Source organism: Trachemys scripta, chromosome 1, assembly GCF_013100865.1.
Source record: "Trachemys scripta elegans isolate TJP31775 chromosome 1, CAS_Tse_1.0, whole genome shotgun sequence".
In the NCBI taxonomy this organism is placed as follows: domain Eukaryota; kingdom Metazoa; phylum Chordata; order Testudines; family Emydidae; genus Trachemys; species Trachemys scripta.
Window position 1 is genome coordinate 314795932 of NC_048298.1, and position 16253 is coordinate 314812184.

The 16253-nt window shown below is 38.7% G+C and overlaps 1 protein-coding gene across 4 annotated transcripts in view; it reads left to right on the forward strand.

The window, feature by feature from the left end:
- TRPC6 (transient receptor potential cation channel subfamily C member 6) overlaps window positions 1–16253 on the forward strand; it is a 161235-nt gene that overhangs the window by 126733 nt on the left and 18249 nt on the right. For all 4 annotated transcript variants that reach the window (XR_004644173.1, XR_004644174.1, XR_004644172.1 and 1 more), the window contains 4 exons: window positions 3049–3282; window positions 4645–4909; window positions 6616–6811; window positions 10717–10920. Coding sequence is in view for 1 of the 4 variants with exons in the window: in XM_034758902.1 (XP_034614793.1) it covers window positions 3049–3282; window positions 4645–4909; window positions 6616–6811; window positions 10717–10920 (899 nt within the window). In the remaining 3 variants the exon portion in view is untranslated. The remainder of the gene's footprint in view (window positions 1–3048; window positions 3283–4644; window positions 4910–6615; window positions 6812–10716; window positions 10921–16253) is intronic.

Below are 16253 nucleotides of genomic sequence, written 5' to 3' on the forward strand. Positions count from 1 at the left end.
TGCTCAACTTAAGAGGAGGAGAAATCGATCCTCCTAAATATTACAGGGCAAATTCTGCCACCGTCACATATGTTGAAAAGTACCCTGAATGGACCCATTGAGTTCAATGGAGTAGAGTACTACTCAGGGTGAGTAAGGATGCCAGGATTCATCCTTAGCAAAATCAGTCATAAGAGAAACCGAAAACCAAGCTATATAGACCCATGATCCTGCAGTTTTTACTTAAGCAAACTCCTACTGAAATCAATGGAAGTTGGAGTTTTGCCTAAGAAAGACTGTATTGAAGTCATATATTTCTCTGTGTTTATATGGGGAATTCCCTACTGACCAGGCCCTCTCAGAGGTCCAGAAAGGCCTGGGCCCCTTCCAGCCTTTGAGGCCCCTAGCCATAATAAAATAAAAAATGATGACACATGAAAACAAAATAAGGCGCCAAAAAAGAGTGAGACATAATTTGAATATTTTTTAATTTTAACAAATGCTTTTCTAGCCTTTTTCTGTGCAAATGCACTAATTATTGAGGAAAAATCTAGCTTTCGTGCAATGTCACAGTTGATATTAAGTATGTCAAGCATTCAGTGTAAAGCATAATTAGAACATCAGAACTGAACAAATACTTCTTTCTCCTAAAGACATGTCAGGGTGATGCATAAATAGTATGTAACTTAGAGTGGTTCTCTTTCAAATCCCAAGTGTTTAGAGCGTTGTCTTACAGAACCAGCCTAAATCCCATTGAACTGACTTTCATTTAAAAACTCCTACCCTTAACTGAAGTGACATGGTTCTTTCTGTCCTCTATTCAACACATCAGTTAGACTCATCGTTTCAGTCTAGCTAGAGTTCTGTTCAGCAAAACTTAATATAGAGACACTAATTTAATTATTTTTACTTTTTAAGGAGGATGCTTAAGTAAATTAGGGAGTCTATATATCAGAGGCTATCAGCATTTTATGGCCTTTCCGTGATTAAAATCAGTGCCATACCATATATCGTCATTTTTATAGTCTAAAAAGCACTAACAATCTCTTTACTTTATAATATTTAACCAAATAAATGAATATATAGTAGTATAGCATGTAAATTATATAGCACTTATATTTCATAGCTTTATATAAACATAATTCATCTAGTAATAAATGAATAAATAAATTATTCAGTCTAAGAACTTTAATTGTATTAATTAAACCTATATATTGTAATCTGATTTAGGAGCAAAACTGTGTGAAATGATTGTCTAATACTTCATTGTGGTACCTATCATATAATACAAGTAAATGTTCATCAAAAATGAGTTACTGCCATGATCTTATATGGATGTCACATATATTGCATTTTAAACAGTTACTCTGGGTGAGGTTTTAATTGACACTAACTGAAAAATAACTAACTGAAAACTAACTGAAAATGTCCTACACAAAATAATTTGATAACTATAGTAAATCATTGGTAAAATGACTATAGTGTGCGTTATTGTCCAGAAACCAACAAGGCTATTTCATAGCTATAACAAAGGGTATTTTCTTCTTACCTTTAAAATAAGGTAATGAAAAAGGATGCAGGATACTGATAGACTGCATGCCTATGGTACCTGAATATTATTTGATGGCTTTTGGGTAAATGAACAAATACAAACTTTCCCTTATTTTATTTGAGAAATATTAAGCCTTCTCCTTACCTATGTGACTGGTCATTACTTATGCAGGCAGTCTCATGGAAGACAAGAAGTATCCAGTGAATTTTAATGAGAACACAGCTTCTATTCCTGGTTCTGCAACTGGCCTGCTGTTTAACCTTGAGCAAATCACTTAACTGCTCTGTGCCTCCATTTTCCCCCTCTGTAAAATGAGGATAATGATACTATCCTTTGTACAGCACTTTGAGCTATACAGACAAAAACCAGTATGTAAGAATAATATTATTACATGCATGAGAAAGGGCTTATTTACATGAACAAGAATTTGTTGAATTGAGCCCATATAACAACTCAAATCACTTTAAGGAACACTGGATCAGGCCCATTCTGCTATTAGATCCTCACACACAAACGTGTAAAGAGGATTTGAGTGTCACATCTGAAACACACAGTGGTTTTCCCATGACATGTTTTTATTAATACATTTTTAAGTTACCTTTCAAACAGCTAGAAAAAAAGATTTTGCTGACACATGCGCACAGCCCTTGATAAAGATATAAAAGGCAGCATATCTGTCCTTTTACTTTATCCAAAGAAAAACAGCTTCCTTCAATTATTTTTCAGATGGTCAAGCAGAGGGAATTGATAACATGTCACATTAGCTTCATGTGCTACTGTGCTGATCTACTGTAGGTCATCTGGCCTCTAGTAATGACCAGCAACTGTCTGTATTGCTGATGTTGCTTCTCACAGGAAGTTTATTGTTCATACTGAGAATGATAATGAGAGGCCAACACTAATCAAAATTTAGCATAGTTGTGATCGTCTAGTCTGACCTCCTGCTTAACGCAGTCTGTAGAACTTACCTAAATTATACTTCGTGTCAACCATTTTTGTATGGGTTAGTGTTTTAAAGCAGCTTTGATTTACTCACATGATTGAAAATCCATAAAGCAAGCACAATGCCCATGCATCACTTAATTCCCACATAAGCCCTCAAACTAGTTTAACTGAAGCACAAGCTTTGTGCTTGTTCTCTGTACAGAGGTGAATTTCATGTGAGGAGTCCCATTATTAACTGAAGTCAGTGAAATACTCATGTGAGTATGTAAGCAGTCTTTTGTCCCTTACACTGGGGTAAATTCCTGGGAAGTCAGTGGAGATACACCAATATAAAACTATCATGAGAAAAGAATTAGCCCTCCTGTTGGAATGGGAGAGACACAATTAATTTTCCTTCATTCTCTGTTTAAGTGTATGATTTGCACATCAAAAAGGAATTCAGAATATTTAAGCCAAAATGCTTTCCAGTTTGACTGCTTCCAAGAGCACATCCTATTCATAATATAATATTAAAGAGGATGAATCTGAAGTTAAAAATGAATGAAGTATATTCTTTCTTCTCTCTTACGCAGGCATGATATGGTCTGAATGTAAAGAAATTTGGTCTCAAGGGCCCAAGGAATATCTGTTTGAGTTATGGAATATGCTTGATTTTGGTATGTTAGCCATTTTTGCAGCATCATTCATTGCAAGGTTTATGGCATTTTGGCATGCTTCCAGAGCCCAGGGCATTGTTGATGCAGATAAAGATATGAGGGACTTGGCAACTGCAACATTGGATCCCAACACAAAATACTACACGTTGGGTGAGTTGAATTCACAGAATGCAGACTTAAATATAGGACGAAGAAGAATTGTTTCTATGTTAATAAGTTTCTAATTCTTTATGTAGTCTCTCAATCACATTGGATTAATTTTTCACCCAACTTTATTTTTACTCTCTTCATTACATTAGGTGTGATGTTTGTTTATACCAGTATCTCGAACACACTTCTGCTGGTACATAGCAGGATGACTTACTTCATTACCCAGGATGTATAAAAGCAGTATGATGAATAAATGTGCTATAGAGCACTAAAAATAAATTTTTGAAGTATGAACATGGATTAAAACTTCCAGCTGTGGGAAATTATTAAAAACAGCTAGTTAAACATGAATTCAATTATAAATTACAGCAAACTATTGCCTTTACAAACAGGGACCAGTGTCTAAGTTGCACTGGATTTCTAAAGTTGCCAAGGAAAATTCTTCTCTCTAGTCCATGCTATAGAACTGTATTAGCGGAGCTTCAATTGACATCAGTATTATAGAGGTGCCAGTTGTGATTTCATAGTTAAGGTTGCATTCCATTTTGCACTTAAAGTAAGGGTCCAACCTCTTGGTTTTAGAATGCTGCATGCAATTAAATCCCCAGGCAGGAGCTCAGAAATTTGCTGAACAGATATGTAATTACAAGAAATGAACTACATCTAAAAAAGGCCCTGTTCACAAGCAAATGTACATAATCTAAATGAGTCCATGCCATGTGTAAATTCACCCAGTGAGTCATTCATTTATTTATTGTGTTGCTTAAATGTTAGCTCTCCACTGAGTTCCTGGGACAGGAACGTCATTTTCTGTGTTATATATAAGGATGTTTTGAAATGTTGTTGTTCAGGGGCATTAGGTGTTGGGGCAACTAGCCCATTTCTGTGTTAGACTTGAGAAAGCATGTTTCTTTCTCTAGCCTTGGTTGATGGCAGGATCTTCACGCAAGGAGTTTGCTGAGCACTGTTAAAAAATCATTGCTGTGGGCTCAGTTTGGGCACTCACATTGGCAGGTAGGGGCCCATGCTACTAAGCAGCTGAGTCCTGAGAGCAATCAGTGTTTTCACTCATGTGTATATTTTAGGTGCATAATCTGGTGCTCTCATTTCGGCACCCAAGTCTGAAAATTGGCCTCCCTCTTTATAAGTGGCTGCATTGCATTTCTTTTTCAAGTATGGTAAAAGAAAAACTAAAGAGCGAGCCAGCACCCCAGCTGCATAACTCTATTGATTTCAGTGCCAGGTTACACTAGCAAAGGATCTGGGCCACTCTTTCTTTTCTAACCAAAAGAGAATAATCCCATGAATAGCCTAAAGTATACTTCAGCCCAGTTACAAGAAACTCTCATCTTTTATTTCTAGCCAGAATAAACTGGGATCCATCTGATCCACAAATCATATCTGAAGGCCTGTACGCAATTGCTGTTGTTTTAAGTTTCTCCAGAATAGCCTACATTCTCCCAGCCAATGAAAGCTTTGGACCTCTACAGATATCACTTGGCAGAACTGTGAAAGACATCTTCAAGTTCATGGTAATATTTATCATGGTGTTTGTGGCCTTCATGATAGGAATGTTTAATCTCTATTCCTACTACCGTGGGGCCAAACAAAACGAAGCATTCACAACGTAAGTATTACTCCTGTTTAAATGTTAACAATTGCACATCTTTTGTAGAAGGAGAGCTACTTGAACTGAATGCATTAATGTACTAAGTGTCATAATGTGTGGTATAAGATTCCCATCTTTTATTAAATCTCTTGCTCTTGTAATGAGTGGTAACTTTCTCTGTAGACCTGGTGCCACTAAGATATAATTGAAATCAAGGATAAGATTTTTATCTCAGTGCCACTGGGGCATATCTGGAGCGACTCCATTGAACATAAATTGGACTGAGATTGTATGCTTTCTGGGGAAAGGGCCAGCTCTTTGTTACAAAAGGCATCTAGAACAATGATCCAAGCCTGATCCATGATAGGGGATGGTAGATGCTACCGCAATATAAATAATGATCAATACTCGGCTGAATAAAATAGGTAGGGTTCAGCACAAGAGGTGGCATGTTTTCATCAGGTTTAAACCTGACCCCAGGAGAGCTGTGCTGGGAATGGTGCTGGTGTAAATTAAGGTAGAGGCTTCCTTTGCCATGCCAATGTTAGTTGCTGTTTTTTCTACAGTTACCCTCCTACCCTTCTGCCTACAAGTCACTCTCATTTTGCAGACCCAAAGAATGCCAAATCAGTGCAAGTTGTGCTGCTTTGTCATGGATACCAATTTACCTACACTGCTACTTACGTCACCCCTGGTTTGGCCCAGAGGCTTCTCCATGAGTTGCAGCTGCTTAAACTAACATAGGCTTCATATGCCAGCTGTGCGCCAGTTTCACTTTTTTCAAAGGAAATTTCAGCAGAATGCAAAAGAGAACCATTACCCACAGCTGAGGAGGATGTAGGAACATAGCAATTGCTAGATTGGATCAGATTCAAGTTCCATTCAATCCAATATTCTGTCTCCAGTAGTGGCCAAAACCAGCTGCTTCAGAGGGAGGTGTAAGAACTGCTCTGTAGGTAGATGTGGGATTATCTGATCGTCCTCCCCTCCTCCCCAAGAGGTCTGATCCTGATGTCTAATAGTTAGAGATTGGCTTAAACCCTGAAACGTGATGTTTAATATCCCTTCCAAAATGTTTGTTATTTAATTATAACAACTCTGGATAGTCTTGATCTCTATATAAAATATCAATCCCATTTTTAATCTTAAATTCTTGGCCACAAAAACTTCCTGTGTCAGTGAGTTTCACAGTTTAATCAAATGTGTATGAAAACTTATTTCTTTTTATCGGTTTTTAATTTCATTGACAGTCCCCATCTTCTTGTATTAGGAGATGAGGAGAACAGAAGTTCCCAGTCTACCTTCTCTGCACCATTCATTATTTTATATACTTTTATCATGTCCCTTTGTATTAATCTCCCTTCTAAGGTAGATCCTGTGAATGAACTTCTTTCCTCCTGTGCACTGCAACCTCTGGTTCTTTGCTCTCCTCCTCTCTCCTGCCTGCTGGGTATATTCAGGCCTTGATTTACCAGTATAATTAACTAAAGTAGTTGGCTTTATCTTTTATGCCTTAAAATTGAAACTCTTTTATTATGAATCAGTTTCTAATGGGAGTGCTTATTACATTCAGTGTATGATGGATAATATCAGTAAGATCAGACTTCTACAGTTTCATTCAGGAGAAGTTTATATGGTAGGTAAATAGCAGTGACTTGTTTATGAGAACAGTTTTTATAAATCTTTTACAGTAGCATATGACCATGTTCTGTTTTTCCTTTCAGAGTTGAAGAAAGTTTTAAGACATTGTTCTGGGCTATATTCGGACTTTCCGAAGTGAAATCAGTTGTCATCAATTATAAACACAAATTTATTGAGAATATTGGTTATGTCCTTTATGGAGTCTATAATGTTACTATGGTCATTGTTTTATTGAACATGCTAATTGCAATGATCAACAGCTCTTTCCAGGAGATTGAGGTAAAACTATATTTTATAATTATATTTGACTGGTTATATCTCATTGAGGTTTAGTGTATAAGAAAACACACATTATGACAAACACTTATTTTCTTGACATAGATATATCTTTGTTACAGAGAAACAACCTGGAGTTATTTTTGGATTAGATAAGCTCTATACATTCCTTCCAAATTGTTGGTGGTGAAATTGAAAGTAGCTGAAAGTGATGTAGCTCCATTGCTTGGAACAGTAAGAACTAGACTGGACAATGTACTAAAAAAAATATAGAACAGTGCTCCAGAGGGATGTATTAGCTGATCTTGCAAGTCTTTTCCATCTCTAAATTCAAATTATTATTTGAGTGGTGCCCCTATTCTTTCTGTTAGAAGGGAATCGTCATTCATATGCATTCAGCCTATAGGCAAATCCAATATATCATTTTAAATTGTCAGCAACTCAGCTTTTTTCCCTACTAAACAGAATCTTCAATGGAATAAACAGGTAAAAATCCACACAAACCTTTTGGTGTTGTGGGAAATAAAGGGCCAGATCACCTTATAAATGTTTAAGAATAACTTCTCACAATAAAGTGATCTCACTCTTTCTTTCTCCCAATTAATATTTAATTAAAGTGGAACAACTTCATTTGGAGAGATTGAGAGAGACCAACATCAGAGCATCTCATAGTCCAGTAGCTAGGACATTCAGCTGAGAGTTGGGGACCCCTTTTCCAATCCTTTGCCCCATCAGTTACAGCGGGGAATTGAATCAGGGTCTTCCACATCCTGAGTGAGTACCCTAATGCGGGACTAAAAGTTACAAAGGAGGTAGACCTTCTCCATCCTCGCCATTTGGGGTGGAGTTGGGTGTGCTCCGATCAGGCCCTGCAGGCAAGATAGATTTTCTCTGCCTATCTTCTCCTGGTTTGTGCATCACACTGAGGCTTCGGCATTAGAGGGGCATCCAGATGCCTAGAGTGAGGCTTCAGTATGCATGCCCAAAGACAGAAATGTAGCCATGTAGGGAACGTTTACAGTGAAAATTTAGTAAGTAAATTTAGGAACCTACAGGGTTAGGCCACAATCAAGTGGGTTTTTTTGTGGATCATAGTGGTATCTAAAACTGGATTTTAGGCACCTAAGTCCCTTTGTGGATCTGACCTGTGGTGTCTCTGTGCCTCAGTTCTCCATCTGTAAAATGGGAATAATAGCATCCCCTCCCTCAATGAGGATAAATACTTTAAAAATTGGGAGACATTCTGATATTTCGGTAATGGGGGCTATATAAGTACCTAACATAGATACATAATTTATCTGGTTAAAAGAGTTTCTTCTTCTATTTTTCCCCTTTATTGCATAGAAGTGGAAGAACAATAACTTTCCAAAAGATATAACACAGGCATTTTATGGATGAAGGTTAGAAGGAACGCCATAATAAAGGATCCTGGTAATTGAGACGAGATTAATTACCCCATACTTACCCATTATTATGCTCATACCTATGCTTATAAATATCAGGCCCTTTCTGGAGTCCACTCTGGCTGCTAGGGATGACTCCAGTGGCCCAAAGCAGCTTGAAAGCTGGTTTAACCATTTTGTAAAGGGAATCCCGATTTGACACAGCGCCAGCATAGCCATCTTGTCTCTCATCATCCAGCTTCAAGGGTGTTTCTGGGAGAAAAGGGGTCTGGCAGAGAGAACCAGGCTGGCTCTTTGCTGGCCCCAGGACTGAGGGAATGCAAAGGTGGCTTTGCTGCCTCCTTCACACTTTAGTGACACTGTGACCTGTCATTTTGTTAGGACCCCAGTGAACACAGCAATACAATTGTTTTAACACTGAACTGTAAAAACCATGATGCCAAGCTTACTTGAAATAATGAGATCTATATCACATTAAAAATCAAAAATACCTTCTCTGTTGGCAAAGAGAGTTGGGTACCACTTTGGTCAGAGAATAAATTTAGAATAAAAATGTATTTAAATTAGAGGAGCCCAGCTTTAAGTAAGTTTAGGAACAACTTAGGTTTCCCATGTGACTTTGAGTAGATTGTTGACAAAGATGCACAAATGAAGTATTTATTTATGTATTTATTTTGCATACTGGAGTCTGCATAAATCTAGTATCAGAGGGGTAGCCGTGTTAGTTTGAATCTGTAAAAAGCAACAGAGGGTCCTGTGGCACCTTTAAGACTAACAGAAGTATTGGGAGCATAAGCTTTCGTGGGTAAGAACCTCACTAGTTTGCGTAATATACAGAATTTGATTATCATTGGTCTTTAGCAAATTGGCTCAGCAGATTAGTTCTGGAAGGGCCACCACCACAAAGTTAGGAGATATCAAGCATGACTTCTGCAAGAGGTAGATGGATAATCATAACTTACAGGGCTGACCCCACCCCTTCAACAAAAATGACAATGAGAAAAAAATCAAGTTGAAATTTACACTGTCCTGCAGTGAACATAAATTAGAATTACTGAACACATTTTGTTCTGTAAATACAGTTAAAGTAAATTGAAAATTCATCTGCATTCTAAGGAAACTCATGATCAGGGAAATATCTCTCTTTCCTTACGGGTCATATTGAAAGCACTTCGGAGGGCCTTACGACATTCTACTGTCTCCAGCCATGCCACAAACCAAATGTCAAAAATGAAACAAAAGGAAAGGATAAAGAAAATTGAGCAATTTAATTTTATCCAAAAAGTACAGATTGTGAAATCTTTAAACCATATCTAGTCTTAAAAATTGACCTGTGTATTAAATGATGAAGGAAGGGGCAGATACGTGTGCCTTAAAATAACTTAGCCCAGTGCCAGAGTCTTTGTGTATGATCATTGGCAATGCTCATCTGCTGCACTCAAGAGGAGAATAATATCAAATCCTTGAGTCCTTGCACAAGCAAAACTCACTTTGAATTCAATGGTGTTTCTACTGGTGTGAGTACTAAGTGGAACTGTAGGGTTTGACTTATATTGTTGTCTAATTGTGTTTTGTTTTTACTGTTACTCCTTTACACTAGCAATGTATGCCACTCAGAAGTGAACAAAATAGTGTATTTCACAAATGACTTTCCTATAGTGTTTTTTATATTTAGAATATGTCACCACTAAGTATTGACACTATACTGTGGTAAATGTTTAATTTTTAATGGCACCCCTTATGTGACACTTTTTATTCAGAGATCCCATAGCATTTTACAGATATTCACTTAGTCTCAAACCACATGCCTGCAAAAAATATAGTTAAGGGATACAGAGCAGCCACTTCACTGACCACTGAAATGTGCTTATCTCTGGGACAGAACTCAGCAGCTGTTTATAGGACAGAAAGTAAGAAAGGATGCTGCATCCAACTGAAAATGCGAGAGAAATTTAGATAGAATGTACTGTAATGGAAGCAAATTGGAAATTAAGCAGGAAAATGTGGTTAATCTTAGAAAAAGTGCCATGGAATATTTAATTCCTACAAATGGTCAGTTTTATGTCTTATGCTCTATTTGAAGCATGTGCTTAAATCCATCCCTGTTCAACGAAGCATTTATGCATGTGTTCAAAAATCCACATCAAGCTTAAAGTTAAGCATATGCTTATGAGGCCTTTACTTTTCTCCAGTCTAATTTCGAAAAGTGTCAAAGGATAGGGCCTCTCTTGAGACACTTTTTACAAACTAATAGCACTCACTATGAGGGAGCTGATAGTCAAACTAAATTTACCTTTTCCTAGGTCTATTCCTTTGCTTTTCTCAGATTAACAAACAATTTGTATAATTAATGTTTCATTTCTTCAGTGGTAAAAATAGTAATTTGATCTGCTTGGTATTCATGTCAGCCATTCTTGTTCAAAACACAAATGCCATTGGCTAGGGTAATTTTAATAATGAAGACATTGTTAGCATTGTTTTGATAGTCATATTTCTGTCTTACAGGATGATGCTGATGTGGAATGGAAGTTTGCTAGGGCTAAACTCTGGTTTTCCTACTTTGAAGAGGGGAGAACTCTTCCTGTACCCTTCAACCTAGTGCCAACTCCAAAATCTTTGCTTTATCTCTTACTCAGAATAAAAAAATGGATGTCTAAAGTGTTCCTATGCCATAAGAAAGGTTTTCAGGAAGATGCAGAGATGAATAAGGTAACTTTCCACTGCAATACACCATATACAAATTTTAAATGTTAATAATAATTTTACCCTTTCTCTGCTGTCGACTTGAGTAGGAGTAGTGGGTGCCTAGCATCTTTAAAAACAGACCACCTTGGGTCCAATTTTACACCACTGAAATCAATGAGAGTTTTGCTACTGGCTTCAGGAGGAGCAGTATCAAGCTCTTCTTTAGGTGCCTTAATATGGATCTGTCTGTTTATTTCTAGGCACTAAGGGCTAGATCCATAAAGGAATTTAGGTGCCTAACTATTGCTTTAGACTCCTTAGTCCAAAATTTAGGTCCTCAGCTGCTGCTTAACCCTGTAGGTGCCTAAAGTCCCTGAGCACCTGCACATCCACTGATAAAGTCTCTTAAATACCTAAATTTCTAGCAGTGGGCATGCACAAAGCCAACTAAATCTTGCTTGTTACCGTGTGCGCACCTAAGCCCTAGTATTTGAAATACTTAAATAGTCATTGGGCCAGAGTGAGAGTATGAGAATTCCTCTATAGCTTGGTGGTTAGGGGATTCACCTAGGAAGTGGGAGACTGAGGGTCTAGTCTCTGCTCCAGTGACTGTTTAACTACTTCATACAAAGTGGAACAGCTTGATCGAGGTAGCCCTACCCTAGACTACTCCATAGCCTAGAGATCAGGGTATTCACCCGCGAGGTAGGAGATACGGGTTCAAGTTCCTTCTTCCCATGAGGCAGAGGAGAGATTTTAACCTGGTTCTCCCACATCCTGGATGAGTGCTCTGACCACTAAGGGATAAGGGTAGGCTCAGTTTTTTATGAAAAAGGGCTGTGAATCCTGAGCAGACATAGGCACTTCTCCCTGAGTCAGACTTAGGCACCCAAGTCCCTTTTGAGTGCCAGAGTTTAGACCCCACCCATCTCCTCAACATTTCTTACTGGCTAGCTTAGTCAGCTCCCGACTCACAATGATGGCTTTTGTGTGCCTCTTTTTTTAGGCACCTTACTCTCCCCATGCATTGTATAGGGAGCCTGGCTGCCTGACTCTGGGCTGTGGATTCCGCTGGGTGGCACAGCCTCTCAAATTATGCCTTGCAACACTGTGGGTCTCATTCTAAGTCTATACCTCTTCCCCTATTGTTTTATGTGGCATGCTTTTATCTGAAAAGTCTTCTGTTCTCTGATGCATTTAGATGATAGGACACTACAGTGCAGCAGAGCTGGTCTGCTGCTTTATTTAATAGGATTTATTCAGTGTTTATACTCAGTATGTTAATTCTTTACCTTGCCAGTATCTCAGTGTAAGCTAAATGCTCATTGCTTTATGGAAACAAATCATATAACACACTGTGTTAGGCTGTATTAGAAGTGTGAAGACTGGTGTTATGACATTATTGCAACTCAAGAGGAAGGGGACCAAACCAAAAGACCAGAAAGCAGATTATCAGTACTGTCTACTGAGTAGGAAAGTGAGTTTATTGTGACATTTTTAAGGAAAAGTCACAAGGTAGTCATGGTGGCAGAAGCAAATGTTATAGAAGTTTGCTTTTTTAAAGTTTACCATTGTTACAACCACCACTGGAATTGAGAGTCATGTGACAGGGTTAATAACTTTTGCAGGCTTGACCAAGTTCATGTGACTGGGACTAGGAAATAAGGTGTGTGTGTCAGCATGTTATTAGTTAAATGACAAGCAATTTTCCTGGAACAAATTTCAACCAGTTTGCCCTGCTGTGAGCAGACAGTAGAGGACAGCACTTCAATAGCAAAAAGAAGAGCCTAGCAGAGGTGTGGGGGCAGAGAGAGCTGTTCCACCTGGGGAAAAGCTTTGCTTTTGTCTCTGCTCTGTGATTTTGATTGACCCCCTTTCATATATCATTACGCATTGTATCTCTTCTCCTGCCTGTGTAATCTCTCCTCCGCCGTCCATGTGCATTCTACTCCCCTGCTTTTTTGTCTCCTTTCTCCTCTACCCTCTTATTAAAAGATAAGATTTTCCATTAAACAGTGTTGAGGAACAACTGGAGCGGCATTGGGCTATGTTGTGACCTGCTTCTCAACAAATACACAGTAGGTTCAAAAATGATCATGGATCCCATAAGCAATATTGCCACTGAAATCAACTTGACACAGTTTGCCTCTTCACTGATTTTAGATGCATTCTGTGCATCTCTGGTAACTATCATTACTCAGATTTCATATCATGTTACTTGAGAAATTAAACTAAATGCATATATAATACCCATGATAAGATGCTTCATTTTGCTTGTGCATGGTTTCTAATGACCTCAGCATTTGCAAACCTCTTGTCGAGTTACTAGGTGCAAACTGATTTTACAGCTTCCTTCAGTGAGAAGGGTGTCACTGAAATGCACTGACTTGCAGGAGGTATATGTGTTGCTCAAAATGGGCTGATGGCAAGAAACAAAAAAACAAAAGATTTTTGTTTTCAACTTCAGGTACAATTTTCAAGAGCACGTAAGGGACCTGGAAGCACCAGTCCCAATTGCTTTCAATGACTTCTAAGTCACTTCTTCCATATCTCATCCTTGCACCCTATCTGTATTGGCCAGGGAAAGTGAGTTTGGACCTTAAACTAAAACCATAATCAAACAGGTGTTTCTGGAAAGATGCTAACTATCATCATATCCTTGGACATTGTGGACAGAACCCTAGAACCCTAGTCCTGTTTGTGTAGCTTAAAATGGCGTCCGTCAAAGATGCTATGTGCAATGTAACCCACGTTTGGAAGGTTTTTATCCAGCTTTGACCTGGGTCTTAAATTTCAAATATTAATAATGTTTTCCACTATCTGCAGAGTGATTCTAGAATATCAAATGCTAAATAAGTGTACTTTCTCTCCTGTTAACACAGCTATAAACTTTTGACTCTCAATAAAAAAATTTCCACCTCAGAGTCTGAAACTGCTAGCTAATCACAGTTTTGCTTTTGGACATTCCTGTGGTCTGGAGTTGGCCCTTCCTGCTTCCATCACATGGCACCCCTGCCTACTTCTTAAAAAAACAACTTTTGTTTCCAAAGGCGTTGTTTAGAATGACCACTATTGGTACATTATTTATCACCTTCCCTTTCTAGCCTTTATAATAAATCATCTCCTCCCCCATCTAGACCAGGTATGGATGATTCATTATCATTGTTTTCATTTCATCCTCAGAAAGGCATCCACAGTCTGCCCGTTAATAAGCTTTGTAATTTGGAATAAGACCATGGGAAGAGTCCTGATCTTGCAAACTGTTAACCAGTTGAGCTGTCCATACTCACAGGAGTAGTTTCAGTGGGCTGATTGAACTGTGTATGGGTGTGCAGGATCAGACACAAAACTCCCTATGTTTTCTACAAATAGATCCTTTCTGCTCTTGTTACAGCAGGAGTAGCAGCACTAGGGCACTAAAAAGGAAGGCTGCACAGAGAAAATGTGGAAATTCTGTAGTGCCAACCCTCCTCATATTGCTATAGGCCAGAGACAAAGCCAGACCTTTGGTGTTTATAGGGGAAGTAGCTTAAGTGGAACTCACAAAGTAGCACACACAAACAAGTTTTTTGAAACCCACCTAACATTTAGAAATAAAGGCATGACACATGTTCTCTTCCAGGGTATTCCTTCCTTTCCACTGAATCAGTGACTCAGGAAACGGTGGCCCTAAAGGCTGTAATCCAGGGCCACAGTTCAATGTGAACCATTCCCCACATTTCCCCTAATTCTTTTTGCCGCTTGACTAGAGCAGCATGACCCTTACATCTCCTGGAAAGAGAAGATCAATGTCTCCTCCGAATACTGCCAAAGGGTCTCCCTGTGTGCAGCCTGCCTCAGCCTTTTGGTCCAAGGCTCCTGTGGCTTTCTTCCCTTTATGGCAACCTTTCAGGCTGGATCTGGGGTGACATTTTATAAGTGAAGAACCAAAAAATAGAGAGAAGTAGATTTTTTAAAAAATTGCATCCATTGCTTTGAATTTTAGAATCAAATTTCTGTATGAAGCATAAAATTCTGCTTCTCCACAAACTGGGTTTGAAGGCCATGAAATCTATTCATTTTCCTGAGCAAGAGAATGATGACAGCATGTGTCCTGAGTGAGCTGTCATCTTTGAAAATGGCCTTTCAGAAAAGAAATAAGGAGCAACTAATAGATGTATTCTTAATAGAAAATCAATTCAAATTTTGTTGTATCATATTAGCATGCTTTTGCTGACTCTAACAATGCAAAATATACTTTTGTAATTTTTTTATTCTACTATTATAGATTCTACTATTATATACAATGGTGAAAAGTGCCCTCTGATTTTGATGTCCAAACTGAGCAACTTGGTCATGCTTTTGAGATGTGCTGCAATTCCAAACTCCAGTGAAGTACATAGGAATTGCTGAAGTGCATAGGAATTGCTGATGCTCACCACCTCTGAAAATCAGGTTCAAGTTGTCTCAAGTTGGACAGCAAGAAACTGGCACTCAAAATCAGCAGCCTCTTTTGAAAATGTGACTATATGACACTAATGAAGTACAATACAACACTGCTAACACAATAGACAAGGTTTACTTTAAAAAAAAAAGTCTTGATTGATTTTTAAATGATACAAAACAATGATATATAACAATATGGACACGCAACACTAAGGGTATGTCTATACAGCCAAGAAAAACCCATGGCTGGCCCAGGCCAGCTGACTCGGACGTGCGGGGCTCTAGCTGTTGTGCCATTTCATTGCTATGTAGACTTCCGGGCTCAGGCTGGAGCCCGGGTTCTAGGACCTTGCAAGGTAGAAGGATCCCAGAGCTCAGGCTCCAGCCTGGCCCCAGAAGTCCGCACAGCAATGAAACAGCCCCACAGCCCAAGCTCTGTGAGCCCGAGTTGGCTGGCATAGGACTGCTGCAGGCATACCCTAAGTAACCAAAGTTCTGGACCACTCCACCTCTTTTACACAACACTTCGGTGGTGATCACCTGTCACTTACCCATCTGTTTATCTTTAGATAAGAGAGACACTGTATGGCTTACATTGCCACATAAATGGCAAGGCCCTGATTCAGCAAAACACTTAAGCAGGTTTTTAAAGTTAAGCACATCTCCAAGTTCTTTTGCTGAACTGAGGTGTAGTCATTTTGTCAGGCGTGATGGGAATCCTTTGCACTTTCTCTAAATACTTATGCGCTGTCTATGATTACACAGTTGATAAATCTTCATGCTTAAGTTTGTTATTTCTCTGACAAACTTAATTTACTGTTTGAGTAATTTTCAGGAGAGAAAATGCTGCAGCTATGAAGCTCAAAGAGAGAGCTTCCAAACCTGTTATGAGAGTGAAATGCAGCTGTAATCCTGGCATTCCCTGCCACCAA